This window comes from Saccostrea cucullata, unplaced genomic scaffold (genome assembly GCF_032062105.1).
Source record: "Saccostrea cucullata isolate Sc308-1 unplaced genomic scaffold, CSIRO_AGI_Scuc_v1 ctg1661, whole genome shotgun sequence".
Taxonomy (NCBI): Eukaryota; Metazoa; Mollusca; class Bivalvia; order Ostreida; family Ostreidae; genus Saccostrea; species Saccostrea cuccullata.
Window position 1 is genome coordinate 88,725 of NW_026922650.1, and position 16,978 is coordinate 105,702.

The 16,978-nt window shown below is 33.0% G+C and overlaps 1 protein-coding gene and 1 long non-coding RNA gene across 2 annotated transcripts; one reads left to right on the forward strand and one right to left on the reverse strand.

Moving 5' to 3' along the window:
- Window positions 1-329: 329 nt before the first annotated feature.
- LOC134262155 (uncharacterized) lies at window positions 330-12,893 on the reverse strand. The gene is made up of 16 exons (XM_062744545.1): window positions 12,819-12,893; window positions 12,579-12,659; window positions 12,114-12,176; window positions 11,878-11,922; window positions 11,678-11,743; window positions 9,666-9,749; window positions 9,380-9,442; window positions 9,063-9,155; window positions 8,779-8,844; window positions 2,694-2,786; window positions 2,415-2,483; window positions 2,223-2,315; window positions 1,479-1,586; window positions 1,087-1,179; window positions 711-815; window positions 330-553 (listed from the first exon to the last, which is right to left on the reverse strand). Exons 1-16 carry the CDS (start codon window positions 12,891-12,893, stop codon window positions 494-496), a joined length of 1,257 nt encoding a protein of 418 aa, XP_062600529.1. The 3' UTR covers window positions 330-493.
- LOC134262152 (uncharacterized) lies at window positions 4,715-6,190 on the forward strand. Its single transcript, XR_009990959.1, has 3 exons — window positions 4,715-5,213; window positions 5,634-5,758; window positions 6,096-6,190. It is a non-coding gene; the product is annotated as an uncharacterized LOC134262152 (long non-coding RNA).
- Window positions 12,894-16,978: the final 4,085 nt, after the last annotated feature.

A 16,978-nucleotide genomic window follows, 5' to 3' on the forward strand; every position in this document is an offset into this window, starting at 1 on the left:
AGATATGGCCATTTTTATTATATCTTGAAATTGAGGAAATCTACTGTCTACTAGGTGGTGGTTGTGTGCGTGTGTGTTCGTTTGGTAAGAGGGGGGTATTTGCACTACTAGTATTTAATCTGAAAATACACTGTAATTGCTTTTGATTTTACTATTATTTGATGCAAAATGCCATTAAAAACTAAGAAAAATAGTTTCATAATTTAATTCCAATATTCTAAATATCCTTTTCCTTTGTCGTAATAACCAGTGAACTTTTTAATCCACTTTTATACAAATAAATTCAAAAACAAATCAAGATTTAAAATGGTTTATTGATATGACATAATTTAAATCAAACAGCAAGTGTTATACTAGTATATATTGAAAAATAATCCTTTAAAGGTGTTCAGCGTTCATCACAAGAATGTTTCACATGGATTTGTTTATCTACCAGCAATATAGTTTATAAATTACATTCGTTCCGTGTTTCAGTAGCAAAGATTTGCCATTACTAAAATCCAAGGAACTTTAGGATGCGTCTTCTCAAAGATGTTCTTCTTTTACGAACAACCTACAAAATTAATGACTCTTGTAACTAATGTTAATAGTGGAAACATATGATGACTTTATCTTTGGTAATAAATTAGCTAAATTTTTATTACACATGTATACAATTTCTCTTTAATTATGATATTGAACTGACTCAAATAATGACATTTCTTGCATACCATATCTTCTGCCGCTCTTAATTCCACATCAGAATGTTGTTCAGAAATCAAAGGACGGGATTGAGTACAAGTATTGAGACAAGTCTCTGCAGTAGAGCACTCGCTCTAGAAATAAAAAAAAAGTTATTATTAAATACTGAACTATGCTATAATGCCAAAAATTAGGCTTGTAAAAACTTTAATTGACTACATCACTGACACTAAAATTGGATGCTTAGCATTTATTTACATCAATAAAAATCTATGCATCACTAGCTCCCCAACCACCCACCCAGAAAAAAATTATTAAAATAATTGAGCCCATGGTTCAATTCTGTTCTCCTTTTTAAAAACAAATATTCACATTTTGTTATATTTTCAGCACATTTCTATTTACCTTTTCTTTAAAGCTATCCACATTAAACAAAAAGAGCCTTCTGGGTACATAATGGTCATCAGATTCTTTCAGTTTCTTGACAGGCTGCACGCTCTGAAAAAAAAATAATCATCTTGGTGAACGAAAGAACCATGTTTTGATACTTAAAAAATCTTTAAAATTTGTGTTTTACTTTATTTTTTATATTTTCATTAAAACTATATGATTTGCAATTGTTCAGTATTTTTTATTTTTTAATAATATCATTTCACATGTAGGTCTGTTTATCACAAGTTCAAGTGATGAAAAATATCCTTTAAAGAAATATGTCTTTGCTTACAAAACAAATTAAACATTTTTATTGTGAAAAAGATGGAACCAAACAACTTCAACAAATCCATAATACAAAATACCTTCAAAGTTTCATGAACTGTCTTCATTAGTTCCTGCTTTTTCTCAAGATTTTCTTGATAGGTTGTAATTTCCTCCATTTTGAACTTTGTCCTGCTTTTTACTCCCACCTAAATATTTGATTACATGTACATGCTTTTTTAAAAAAAATAAATAACAAAATACTTGTTCTAAATAAAACAAAAAAGTCGTTTTTGAGAAGCCATATTGTTAAATAATGTAATTTAGACATAAAAGAAGCTTTTTTAGATACTTCATTTATTGATTTCTGCTCATACCATCTAAATGACTGTCAGGTTTTTTAAAACTATATTTGCGCGAAGTGCACATTTTAATGTTTTTAAATTCTGACTTAATTTTATGTAATCAGTATATTATCTATACTCAAAATTTTGAACTTTCAAAAAAAAGTGAATTAGTTGGAAGAATAAAACAGATATTGAATATTATTGATTGTATGAAATTATGTTCTAAAAAAACATTAAAATGTGCACTGTCAAATTCTAAATATTTCCTTTTCTGAAAATCGTACACTTTTACATAAAAAAATTACATATAATTAGTTAGCAATCTGATTAAAATACAGATATCTACATAGCACAAAGCTTTTAAAATAATTTTTAAAAGTTTTTTAATTAATGAAATAGATATTGATTTTTATTGATTACAAGTATATAAAAATATTATCAGCATTAAAAATATTAAAATGTTTAATGCTAAGCAATGGTTATCATGCAATGACTTACCTCCATTTCTTCTTTACAAACAGTTGTTTCACTACTTTTCCTTTCAACCCACGTGGCAATGTCTGCCTTGATCTCTTTCTTGATTTTTGAAACCTGCAAGGTAGTAAAAAAAATTACATCTTTTCATCTCATACAATTTTGGTAAAAATTTAATTTCTTATTATAAATTAAAATGACCCTCTTAATACTTACCTTTGAAGCAGCAACATCGTTCTTTAGTATCTGTCTTGCACCTTTAATGATGCCTTGGATATATTCCTGCTGAAAATATGAAAAATAAAACATTAAACCGGATATACCATTGCACAAAGATTATAATAATAGTAATGTGGTGGTAGCATAAATTAGCATTTAAGTTTTGTCAAAATAGTCACTGCTTTCACTGATTTCAGTAATCATGGCTTTCCATTGCTAATTATGAATGCAGCTCACGCAAATACAGTTTGAACAGTTTTAGGATTAATGGCTTACCACCAGATCTTTCTTATGAACAGTTGGTTCATAACTTTTCCTTTCGATCTGCTTTACAATGTCTGGCTTGTGCTTTTTCTTGATTTTTAAAATCTGCCAAGGGGTAAATACATGGACTTTATGACATTTTTCACACAAAAATTGAAGAAAAAACATAAAGGAATAGTGATATAATTATTTTAAAATTATCTCACTTGTTCAAACCTATGCTTACATAGCCTTGAATTAAATTACTGATTTCTATGCTTAAAAGGCCATTTGCAAGAACTACTCGTATGAAGGGCCTTGTTGATAGATATTTAAGGATTGGTGATACAGTTATACAGTGAAATCTGTCTTTACTAATTATCTGTATTAAGACATGAATTCTGTGTCGAAAAAGAAAGGGTGTGGACTGTAACGTGCCCGAGGTATGAGGCTTTTATAATTGATCAAATCTCCAATGAAGGAGATATATTTCATTGAAACCAATTTTTATGGTATCCTGGTAATTTGTTAATTGGTAATCCTTGTTGATTTAGTAAGATAAATCCCTGTGTTGGTCAGTAAAATATTGCATTGCAGAGGCAAACAAGAGCACAACATAAGATTATGTAAATTTCAACAATGATTTAATAAAGGAATAACTGTAATACAGATGACTGGATAACCAAAATAATCAAACAATGGTGATGTAATATATTTGGTCAGATCGGACGTCATATATTATGATTTGGACACGCTATTATGATTTGGTAACGTTATTATGATTTGGTAAAATGGTAACTGTTGATTTTCCGTAATAAATCAATATGATCAAATGTAAACAATGGTAAAACTTCGTAGAGACTGTTGAATTCCTTAATAAATCTATTTGGTCAATATAATCTATAGTAAAAACTCCCCAACCGTTAGTTATATCAGTATTTACGTACAATTTCTATGAAAGTTGTTGAACAGACGTTCTGCAGAGTCAAACTGAAACCTCAGAGTCCGTGGTGACGCTTATATAGGGTTTACTACCGGACATGCGCAGTGCGCTTTACCTAACCAAAAAGGAAAGTATAGACCAAAATGGCAGACGATACTAACAACATCGCCGAAGTGGGACAAAACATGAAAAATACGAACGATGTGACGCCGAATCGTAAAACAAATACAAAGTAATAAACAATGAAGGTAAGTTGCATAAAAATGTACAATACAAGTTGCGTATAAGTTAACAATTATAAAATAATGACGTTCGAGGACGAAGTACAATAACCTAAACCCCCCTTATAAAGTAGAATGTTCCGAATCGCCATGACCAAAAAGGAAAACAACGTGATCGACAGACACACATGAAAAACGGTATTTACGATCATTTTACAACCTGAACTGTAAGTTAAATGAAATAAACATTCATAATAAATACTGTTTCAATCATAAGAGTCCATAATTTTACGTATCAGTCCATATTTCCTCCGTGGTAAATTTGGTCATTTACCAAACATGAAATAATAGGAATTACCAAACATGAAATAATAGGAAGTACCAAACATCGTTTTATAGTACACTTGGTAATGTTTACAGTTCAAATATAATTGCTGTAAGAGAAATCATGTACAAATAATGTTTACAAATAATTATACACATATGTAGAGAGTGGGGGGGGGGGTCTCAAAGCACAAATATTTCACATTATCCCCTCCTTTGAAAAATTGTTCGTCCTCGAACAAAAATGTTAAAACAAGTAATATTTGTATGCAATGGTATAATATACAATTATAATGAAATATCAATTATCGACATTGAATATAGATTTATAACATGAAATAATACAATTTCTTTTCACATGAAAACACAGAATCCAGCAAATGCCCGCAGTGACGACCCACTCAGACAAAGAAACTGTCAGAGGTAATTGTATGAATTATCACACAGTTATATTTCTATACATATATCATAAAATATCGGAACTAAAACATGATCCATTACAAAAATGGTCATCATTTCTTTCAATAAAATAAAAATTTTCAAAAATCCATCCCCCTCCCAAAGCATACTCAAAGTTGCTTATAATTCTAACAAATACCCTCATTAATATAAAAGTCTTTATACCTATACCATATAGTCTCACAGTCCATAAGTCAGCATCATCATCGTGAAAGAAGAAAGTTTGTTTCACATCACACAGAATTCCTGTTTCCCTTAACTTCCACAAATTAGAGTATAAATTGGCAGTTACCACGTCTGATTGACATCTCTGGCGATCACATCAAATTAGTCTATTATTCAGGTTAATATATCTGGAATGCCTGTAACAAGGAGTTGATGATCTGTTTTAATACTGTTCATAATTATGTGATCCCTAATTGTAGGTGGTTACCCAAGATGTAGGGTAGAGTGACACTTGACAGCTAGAACATTATGGCATGCAGGCAGGAGTCTTGGTTTGCATTTATCCTTCCTGTGCTGATCAAACTGCATGTGGACTTGTATCAAACTTTTTCAAACAACCATGGATCAGTGCTGTATATTCTTAAGGGCACTCACAGAAAGGTAAACAGGTCTTGTAAAAGTAATATACTCATATGTGATGTCCAATCAGTCAGTTGACTATTGTTAATTCATAATAATTCTGAATGTTCGTAGAAAATTTTTCAGTTTTCCATAAAACTCTTTGAGAAGATTAAGGTGTGCTGCTCAATCGCCACTGTCATGTTTTACTGTATCCTGTACTCTAGGTCAATAAGTTTATTTATTTTTTTTTAAACTGATGGTATAATGTCACTCCAATGTTTTAGTAAATTTTGGATAGATGCCACTCTTCCGCTTTTTATGACAAAGCCATGTGGTTCTGTCTTGAAGGAAACTTGTTTTGCATTATGATCATAATGAATCGACATATCTGTCTGTAATTAGCTTTAAGCATTTTCAATTATTGTAAATGTTGATAATGAAATTCTAAATCTGTTGTAGGTGGACAACCAAATAAATGATCCACAGGCAGTGCTGGTTCCCTGCTCAGCATCATTAAACTTGAACTGGTTTCTATGCTCTCTTAAATTGAAGTAAAGATCTGTATGCCAGTAGTTATACAAAAGGTAAGTATTTATATCCCAGTCTTTCCAAGTAATTGACATATATATTGTGAGTATAGCTTAGAGTGTCCTGTTGAAATGTTCAAATAGCCCGTCACTCGGAGGTGAATGGATGCTGCTACTGTTTTATCAATTCTGAGAACTTCATACATCTCTTGAAACAATTTAAAATTGTGTGCCTTGGTCAGTATGTACTTGACGATGAATACCAAATCTACAAATAAACTCATTGAGAAATACTCTTGCAACTGCTTTTGCTTCAATATTTGGAAGTGCAAAAGCCTCAGTCCATCTAGTAAAATAATTGACAATTACTAATATATATATGACTTTCCTCTAGGAGTTCTGTTCAAGGGACCTACAATATCCAGATCAACCCTTTCAAGTGGAGCACCAACAATATATTGTTTCAGTGGAGCCTTAGGAGTGCGGGTTAACATTCCAGACAAAATTGTTTTATTTCCAACCCAGTAAAACCTCTGTCCGACTCAGGCCAAAGTTCTGCTCACCCCCAAGTGTCCACCCGCAGGGCCACCATGCAACACCGCTAGGACCTGAGGTATGTACCCCTCAGGCAAAACCACCTGCTATGTGAAACATTAGTTCTAGCACCAAACCATTTTCTGTAAAAAAAATATTGTCTTGAATAACAACTATGTCCCAATGGGACCAGCAAGACCTGACCTGCAAACTCTCCTGAGAAACATCCTTCCACCCTGGTCTCTGAATATCATTCTTCTTCCAAGTGTAAATTTTGCCTTTGACTGGGTCTGATTTCTGAGACTCAATCATTTCTTCTTTTGGTGTACAGTACGTATTATAACAAAGTAAGTCTAAAGTTACTCTTGTTTATCTACAGTAGAAGTCTCAGATTCTTGAGAATTCTGACCATTTGTTTAACAGTAGGTGTAGATCTGATCATCCTGACTGTGATGCTTTGAAGTTTTTCTTCATGAAAATAGTTTATTTTCTTTTTAACACAATGTGTGCACTCAACATCAGCACGACTTTACAACCCATCAGCATTTCCATGCTGGGAATCTACTCTATGATGAATATCGAAATCATGTGTTGATAAAATTTGTAGCCTCTTGGGAGGGGGATGGATTTTGCTACTGTTTTATCAATTCTGAGAATTTCATACATCTCTTGAAACAATTTAAAATTGTGTGCCTTGGTCAGTATGTACTTGACGATGAATACCAAATCTACAAATAAACTCATTGAGAAATACTCTTGCAACTGCTTTTGCTTCAATATTTGGAAGTGCAAAAGCCTCAGTCCATCTAGTAAAATAATTGACAATTACTAATATATATATGACTTTCCTCTAGGAGTTCTGTTCAAGGGACCTACAATATCCAGATCAACCCTTTCAAGTGGAGCACCAACAATATATTGTTTCAATGGAGCCTTAGGAGTGCGGGTTAACATTCCAGACAAAATTGTTTTATTTCCAACCCAGTAAAACCTCTGTCCGACTCAGGCCAAAGTTCTGCTCACCCCCAAGTATCCCACCGCTGCCACCAAATTTCTGTAACGTGCCCGAGGTATGAGGCTTTTATAATTGATCAAATCTCCAATGAAGGAGATATATTTCATTGAAACCAATTTTTATGGTATCCTGGTAATTTGTTATATGGTAATCCATGTTGATTTAGTAAGATAAATCCCTGTGTTGGTCAGTAAAATATTGCATTGCAGAGGCAAACAAGAGCACAACATAAGATTATGTAAATTTCAACAATGATTTAATAAAGGAATAACTGTAATACAGATGACTGGATAACCAAAATAATCAAACAATGGTGATGTAATATATTTGGTCAGATCGGACGTCACATATTATGATTTGGTCACGCTATTATGATTTGGTAACGTTATTATGATTTGGTAAAATGGTAACTGTTGATTTTCCGTAATAAATCAATATGATCAAATGTAAACAATGGTAAAACTTCGTAGAGACTGTTGAATTCCTTAATAAATCTATTTGGTCAATATAATCTATAGTAAAAACTCCCCAACCGTTAGTTATATCAGTATTTACGTACAATTTCTATGAAAGTTGTTGAAAAGACGTTCTGCAGAGTCAAACTGAAACCTCAGCGTCCGTGGTGACGTTTATATAGGGTTTACTACCGGACATGCGCAGTGCGCTTTACCTAACCAAAGAGGAAAGTATAGACCAAAATGGCAGACGATACTAACAACATCGCCGAAGTGGGACAAAACATGAAAAATACGAACGATGTGACGCCGAATCGTAAAACAAATACAAAGTAATAAACAATGAAGGTAAGTTGCATAAAAATGTACAATACAAGTTGCGTATAAGTTAACAATTATAAAATAATGACGTTCGAGGACGAAGTACAATAACCTAAACCCCCCTTATAAATTAGAATGTTCCGAATCGCCATGACCAAAAAGGAAAACAACGTGATCGACAGACACACATGAAAAACGGTATTTACGATCATTTTACAACCTGAACTGTAAGTTAATTGAAATAAACATTCATAATAAATACTGTTTCAATCATAAGAGTCCATAATTTTACGTATCAGTCCATATTTCCTCCGTGGTAAACTTGGAACATGAAATAATAGGAATTACCAAACATGAAATAATAGGAAGTACCAAACATCGTTTTATAGTACACTTGGTAATGTTTACAGTTCAAATATAATTGCTGTAAGAGAAATCATGTACAAATAATGTTTACAAATAATTATACACATATGTAGAGAGTGGGGGGGGGGTCTCAAAGCACAAATATTTCACATGGACTTTTAACTATAGGAAATAGTTAAATGGGAATTTATGTTGTTAAAATTAAAAGGGATGACAAAGGTATATAGAATAACAATGCATTAACTTATTACATTTATTGCTTTCACTGAAATTAAACTGCATAATAGATGCAAGGGTTAGGCATTGCATGTTCATAACTGGAGGGGGGCAACATCTTCTTGAAAACTTAAAATTCCTTATGCATAAAAAACAAAATTTCTACTTACTTCTGCTGCAGCATGCTCTTCGTTTAGTGTCTGTCTTGCACCTTCAATGATGCTTTGGATATATTCCTGGGGAAAATATGAAAAATAAAATGTTTCTATACAACCTGACACGATTATAATTTTAAAAAAAATGATAGAAGCATTAAGCAGGATTTAAGTTTGTTTATCAAATTCTGCTTATACAATCTATATGCAATCTTTCTGTTATCATGGATTTAATATGCTTAATATGAATGCAAGTCACTCTAATGCAGTTCACTAGTACCTTTCACTGAATGACTTACCTCTAATTCTTCCCTAGGAACAGTTGTTTCTTCACTTTTCCATTCGATCTTCTTGACAATGTCTGGCTTCTGCTCTTTCTTACTTTCTAAATCCTTCCAAAAAATAAGATGGTTTAAGTACTACATCATGATACAGTGAAACCTGTTTAACCCGACCTACACTAGGGCACAACATTTGTGTCAGAAAAGACAGGGTGTCGGACTGTGTAGTGTAAGATAAGTGAGAACAAAAATTAAGGTTGATATTAAACGAAACAGAAAGATATTAATCTTTGAGAAAACTTAAAATCCCATATTTAAAAAAAATCTATACTTACTTTCAATTTTGTCTCGCTTTTTACTATCTTTCTTGCGCCTTTGATGATGCTTTGGATATATTCCTGGTGAAAATATGAAAATAAAAACTGGTATTATCTATTGGTTCAAAGATTATAATAATGTAATGGAATCATAAAAGTAGCATTTTAAGTCTTTCTATCGAATTCTGACTGTACCATTTAATTAAATGCCATCTTTATCAAAACTATTCAAACCATGCACTGTTTCTGTTATCATGACTTTGACTGTAGCTCACTCATTCATGTCTTTCACTCAACAACTTACCTCCAGCTCTTCCTTAGGAATAACAGTTTCCTCACTTTTCATCCCTTCGACATGCTTGTCAATATCTGGCTTTTGTTCTAACACCTGTCAAGAGGGAAATGAATTGAAGTTTTTTTTTTACTTTAACAAAGATATTTTTTAAAAAGTGGGATTGGGATTAAAATACATAAGTTTTGTCTAATTCATAAAATCTCTCTCTCGTAAATATTAGTCATAATTATTACGATTATTTGTAGGCACCAAAACCATGGCATTGAAAAGTGGGGATAAGTCCCCCAACAGTTATCTTTGGTTCAGCCCCCCCCCCCCCCCCGCCCTTCAGTTTGCTTCCGACTTTTATGTCTTTGAGTATTGTATGATAAACTAGTGCTAATTGTAACGGGGACCGTTACAGATGTTCCCCAAACGCTCCCCAAATCCCTTTTTGTGCTTAATTCCTGTAAGACATTTTAGAAAATATGATCAGTATCAGGATTTCAAAAGAATTATAAAAACCAATGTTATCAACTATATGTCATTTAACGCATTGTACGCGCACGCACGTGCATGTACATGTAAGATGATCATAGCATGTTGTCTAAACAATTAACATGTCTATATATAGTGGGAATAAATAAAAAAATTCTTTACAATATACATTTTAATGTTTTTTAAAAAAATTTTGGCCATTTTGCATATTTCGCGTGCGCACGTGCATGAATGAATGTTCGTGCATTCAATTTTGATAGTACCATTATGTAGGAATCCATTATACCTATTCATATTCTAAATTTTATCCCGTTTCATTGAAAACTAAGAAAGTTATAGACAATTAAATTTTCAGCCAATCAGATTGCAGCACACGTGCATGTGCATGCTTTTCATGATAATTCCTATATACCATGCTGTAGATCTTTATAATGTATAACCATGTTCAAAATTTCAAAGGATTTTGTCGAAAAACAAGAAAGATATTGAGAATTTAGTTTCAGCCAATCAGAGCGAAGCACACGTGCATGCACGTGATATCTTGCTATTTTGACCATGTCATCTAGTCTATGCTTCTAATATATCCTTATATTATAAGTTTCAAAAACATTTCATAAAAAATATAAATAGTTACGTCTATATCAATTATATTGGACATTTCTGGTGTTGCACATGCGCGCTCTTGCAAGCACACGTGCATGCATATATTTATATATTCTTTTATAGAAGGCTGTAGATCTCCATAATGTATGACTATATTCAAAATTTCAAAGGATTTTATGAGAGAGATAAATTCATTCAGCCAATGTCAGCGCACGTGCATGCGCGTGAGGCTATTTCGACCATATCATCTTGTCTATGCTATGAATATATCCTTATATTATGAGTTTCAATACATTTCATCTAAAATTAAAAAAGTTACGGCAATATTCATTATATTGGTCATTTCACGTGTTGCACGTGCACGGGAGCAAGCACGTGCGCGCAAAATGACCTTCGTTCCGCAAATCTACATAACATGCCTACTGACCCTAAAAAGGTTTCACCTTAGTCGGATGTGTAGTTTACAAGATCATTCGCGGAAAAGATTTTCCCAGGAAGAAGAAAAATAATAATAATAATAATAATAATAAGAAACAGAGTAAAAACAATATGTTCCCCAACTTCGTTTGGGGAACATAATAAGAGTCCTGTCGCAAAATATAATCTGGATTTTTTTCTTCAGAATTCAAAAGGTCGTTACTCAATAAAAGTAAAGTGTGAAAAACCAACTGGAAAAGACTGTCCGACAGACAGAAAGAAGGACAGATGGACAGACATCAGACATCATGGAAACGTATTTAGTTAGCATATTTCCTTACGGGGTCAGAAGGGGAAACCATAGATTCATATAGATATGTGTACTGTATTAAAAATAGAGCTTAATGTTTGAGCTAAAAGTTACGTTACAACACAGAGTACATTCATCACGCAGGGATCATATTCATTTAGGGAATATAATTTATACGACAGAATTTTGTTAAAACTGAAGAAACTCTACTTACTTTCAATGAGTCGTTCTCGTTGTTCAGTATCTCTGTAGCCCGTCCAATGATGCTTTCAATGTATTTCTGATAATTAGGAAAAATAAAAATAAAATCTGCATTTGCTATTTAATAATGAGTCATAAATAGTAAAATTGACAGTAATTTCTAAAATTATCAAAATCATTCAGATCAAACACATTTAACAGTCCTTCCAATACCTTGATTTCTTCCGATTCTGCATTCAATGCGCCAGAGTCTCTCATCTGAAAAGAACGAAATTCTGTTTTGGAAAAAAATGCTAGATATATTTAGAGGTCCAATGTATTAACATGAATGATTTTTTCTTTTATATTTACTGGTATAATATAAGTACTGGAGAAACCTAAACTTCAAAGAAATTACGAGGTTTTAAAAGGAATAATTAAGCGTGTAGCGATCTGTAAATACTTCTCACCTCCTTTTTATTTTTGTGCAAATCCGAAAAATATTTCTCAGTCGCCCAGGGCGGCAAAAAGTCCTAAATTCAGAAAATAAAAACATATTGTTTCACCTGCTTTCATATTGTTTGTGTAGATACTGAGTCTGCGTGACAATGCCAGTTTGGGTTTTACTTAGATATATCAGTAATCACAAGTTTCTTCTACAGTGAAATCTGCCTGATCCAAAATGCACTGGGAGATGAATTATATGTCAAAATGGACAGAGCACAAAGACATGAATAATAGTAAATTAGGAAGGAAATTTAACGTTGGAAGTCACAGTGTGTCGGCTTACAGAAGTGACGGATCAGACAGTTTGAACTGTATTTGTATATTTGATTAAATAAAAGGTCCCTAAACTTTTCTTATGCAGGTTCTCATCAGTAGATTAATGTCGTGCTGTATAAGAATCGCTATGATAAATTCTTATTTATGCTTACGTTTACATCTGCATTGTGTCTGATAATACTTTGGATATTTCCAACAGTTTTCAGGACCTTTCTTCTAGGTACAAACTCCCTCTGAAAAAAGATTAAAACCACTCAAAAACATTGTTAACTTTATAATTTCTAAATTTATATTTTTCCCTTTACTTTTGATATAAAGCACAAGATATCAAATTTTTGTTTTATAGTTATGTGAAAATATATGGTTAAATTAGGCGCATTATAGATACTTGCCATTTTTGTTTTGTCATCTGAACTGATGTCAAAAAGGTCGGGATTCAATTTATACGATACTCTGAATCTCGCCATTATGCTATCCACACTTCTGTTTAAAAAAAAAGAATATGAAAATGAAATTATGAAGATCTTACCAAACGTAATATTCTGTAAGTAACATTATTACAACTTTCAGCTATAATCTCGATGTGCTAAAATAGAGGGAGAGATAAAAAAAAATTTCAAGTTTCATAATCTTACCTTTTTGCGTCTTCTCTCCGTGTCGTTGTTTAGGAAAATTTATAGAGTATTATGACGTCAAGCTATGTCATAAAGGTATTACGTCATAAAGAAAATGCGTAACAATCCATTTGCGAACAACAGATTGGCAAGTATGTTTCTTGCAATGTTCCTGCAAACATTTTGAGTTCCTGCAAACTCGCTGCAAGCTTATAACAAGTTGTAATGTTGGCCGCAACATCGCAGCTAGCGGCAATAATCTGAAAGAACACTTTCTTCCTTCCTACAATTTTTCTTGCCGAAGGCTGCAGCAAACATAACAGCTTCGTAAGGAATACCCAAATTAGCAATTTAAAATCCCAAGTTGATAACTTTTACGACTTGTACATAAAAATTGAATACTTTTATTATATTTAAATACTTTACTTGAAGTACAAATATACTGGTCCATGATATTTTACAGTTCCAGATATATCTGTTTTTCGTTCTTTATCGCTGAAAAACAAATTTTACGACTATTCACCGGTACCATTGGACCGTCTTATTTAAAACATGTTCATATTGGTAATCGATTAAAAGTTCGATTCAGTAGCTGTCGTATAGCAACTAATTGTAGGAAGTTAGGCTGGACTGAGGACATCGGCCTGGATAGCTCATCTGACTAGAAATACATGTGTCCCGGGTTCGATTACCGGTCCAGCCATATGTTTTCATTATATATGTATTTATGAATTTTCAATGTACGTTTATTCATTCCTCCTTTCCATACTACATAATATTCATACGACCAATATTATCAGCCAAACAAGAGGCCCAGGGGCCACATCGCTCACCTGAGCACATCGACTTGGAAAAAACACATTATCAGATCAGAACTGAAAGTTTACTGAGGTGAGAATGGGGGTGGGGTGGGGGTGGGGGGGGGCTTCAATTTTAATACTATTTGAGAATGTCTTCATATCAATACAGCATATGACTTTGCTGTTGTTGATAAAAAGATTTCTTTTTTAAAGATTTTGTTCCTACGGGTATATATTATTTTGTAATAATTTGAATTTGATTCCCCATTGTTTCCCTCCCTATCCTAAAGGGCCATGATTTGAACAAATAGCGATATATGGTAAGTGTCTCAAGTGGCCCCTTAAAATGAATATCTTAATTTTACTTTACATATAGCTTTAATTTGTACAACTATATATGCAACCTTTATTGGTAATTTTCATTTTGATTAAAATGCCGTTATTTTAGAAATATGACTTCATAAAAATCACGTTTTCCCGCCATTTTAGCATATTTTGTATAAAATTGCTTATTTTCAAGCAGTTTTTCTTCCAGAAAATATAGAGCGCAGCCTAGAACAAGATATATATTTTTACCAAAGATGTAACTCTCCAATACTGATTAGTGACAGAAAAATTATATATGTTCTACACTGCGCTCTATGTTTCCCATAAGAAAAAAAAAACATCAAGAAAAAGGCATATTTTTGGCTTTTTTGTTACATAGCAAAAATAGCACTATTTCTCATGTCATTTACAGCTAGAGAGTGCATATAAATGTGAAAAATATATTAGAGATATTTCTAATATAATCTCTTCTTCAAAATAAATATCAATTAAACATATCTGAATGTCATTCTAAAATGTTGATTTTTAGGAGGCCAAAATTGGCTCTTATCATATATACTCCTTTAAATCTTCAATACATGAGGATGCTTACACGCCAATATGACTAAACATAGCTTTTCTGTTCTTGGGATTTTTTCCTTTCTTTGTTCCACAATAGTGGCCCCACCCTACCCTTTGGGGTTATGATTTGAACAAATTTAATTCTACACTACATGAGAATGCTTCAATATAAATACTAGTACTACTAATCATGGCTTTGCTATTCTTGATAAGAAGACTTTTAAATATATTTTAATGTAAAACTTGGATCCCCCATTTTAGCCCCACCCTACCCCCAGGGGTCATAATTTGAACAAACTAAAATCTACACTACCTGAGGATGATTCCATATAAATATCTCTAATCCTACCCCAGGGGGTCATGATTTGAACAAATTTGCATCTACACTACCTGAGGATAATTTCACATAACTTTCATCTTTCCTGTCTCAATGGTACTTGAGAAAAAGATTTTACAAGATTTTTCCTATATATTCCTGTGTAAAACTTTGATCGACCATTTTGGCCCCACCCTACCCCCGGGGGTCATGATTTGAACAAACTTAAATCTACACTACCTGAGGATAATTTCACCTGAGTTTCATCTTTCCTGGCATAGTGGTTCTTGAGAAAAAGATTTTTTAAAGATTTTTCCTATAAATTCCTATGTAAAACTTTGATCGGCCATTTTGGCCCCACCCTACCCCAGGGGGTCATGATTTGAACAAACTTGAATCTACACTACTCAAGGATGATTCCACATAAGTTTCATCTTTCCTGGCCCAGTGGTTCTTGAGAAGAAAATTTTTTTTTTAATGCCATTAATTTTATTCAAATTTATGATTATCTCCCCTTGGAAAAGGGCGTGGCCCTTCATTTGAACAAACTTGAATCCCCTTTACCCAAGGATACTTTGTGGCAAGTTTGGTTGAAATCGGCCCAGTCATGGAGAAGAAGATGAAAATGTGAAAAGTTCACGACGACGACAACGCCAACGACAACAACGACAACAACGACTACAACGACAACGACAGACAACGGACAAATTTTGATCAGAAAATCTCACTTGAGCCTTCGGCTCAGGTGAGCTAAAAATGTTGAGCGAAATTTGAAACTTATTAAGATACAGCAAATTTATTTTTTATCAAACTTTGTTTCCATTGTTTCCGATTGCCATTTTTTGTTTTAAAGCTGCTGTCATTGTTTGCCTCGTCATTCGTACACGACAACCAAAACAATTTGACCCACCAAAATCAAACACTTGTGGCACTTTTACTAAACAACAAAGATTATCCACATTTTGCAATTATGCCGAAGAGAGCCTAAATTTATTATATACAACAAGAAATGTGACCGTGGAGTAGCAGTTTTATTTCTATTAGCTCAGTTTGACCAATTTTTCTTGAACAAGTATTGAAATTCAACTTTTTTCTGCTCTTATTTTGTTTTTAAAAGAAATCATAGTTTTATATTTAACATAAAAATAGTTTAAGGTAAGATCAAAAATGGGAAATCACCAACCGAAAGTAAATGAATGTTATAAATAGTCAAAAATATTATATCAATTAGGTCTCTGTCATAGCGAAAAACAACTTTGCCGTCTGTTGCCCCAGTTGCATCGGCATTCCCATTTGCCGCTAATAGGATGTGATTTTAGTGGTTATACAAACTGGACATTTCCTTGAAAGATACATGTATGCTCCCTTTTCCCTATTTATTCAATTAATAGTGGTTAAAGTTCCTTTCAATGTAAGTATGTGACAACTTCAGCCGAAACCTGATGCATTGTATTCAAACTAGGTGTCGTGTTTGATACAGTACATGTAAGCATATTAGCAGATGTTGATGACTTTGGGAAGTGACACATGGTGATGACATGGTGATGACATATGCGTGTTCTTTAAATAAAATAATTTCATTTTCGACTATGCAAAATGACAAAATGATAATATTCCAATTTTGCGAATTGTCTCTAAATATTGTAAACATTACATATAGGATAACACATGTATAAACCCTTTTCCATATCACATCTGTATCAGCCCGAGACACCAATATCAGCCAGAGGGCCGAAGGCCCGAGGACTGATATTTGTCGAGGGCTGATACAGGATGTGATGTCAGTTAGATTGTCCTTACATTCAACAAGGTGAAATTAAGAGAATTATGTAACCCCCAAAATATGTGTATGATGAAAAGTATTGTTTTTTGATGTTTAATTTACTAAGGGTGTGATAATGATCCGTATCAGCCCTGCAAATCCATATCAGCCC

Excerpts from the sequence above, each read along its gene's own strand:
- LOC134262155 (XM_062744545.1), bottom strand. The coding sequence starts at position 12,893 with ATGGCGAGATTCAGAGTATCGTATAAATTGAATCCCGACCTTTTTGAC. Across the intron at positions 9,750-11,677 it reads ACGAGAACGACTCATTGAAA|GTGTTAGAACAAAAGCCAGA; the intron begins GTAAGTAGAGTT and ends CCCTCTTGACAG. Across the intron at positions 2,787-8,778 it reads AAGAGCATGCTGCAGCAGAA|ATTTTAAAAATCAAGAAAAA; the intron begins GTAAGTAGAAAT and ends ACCCCTTGGCAG.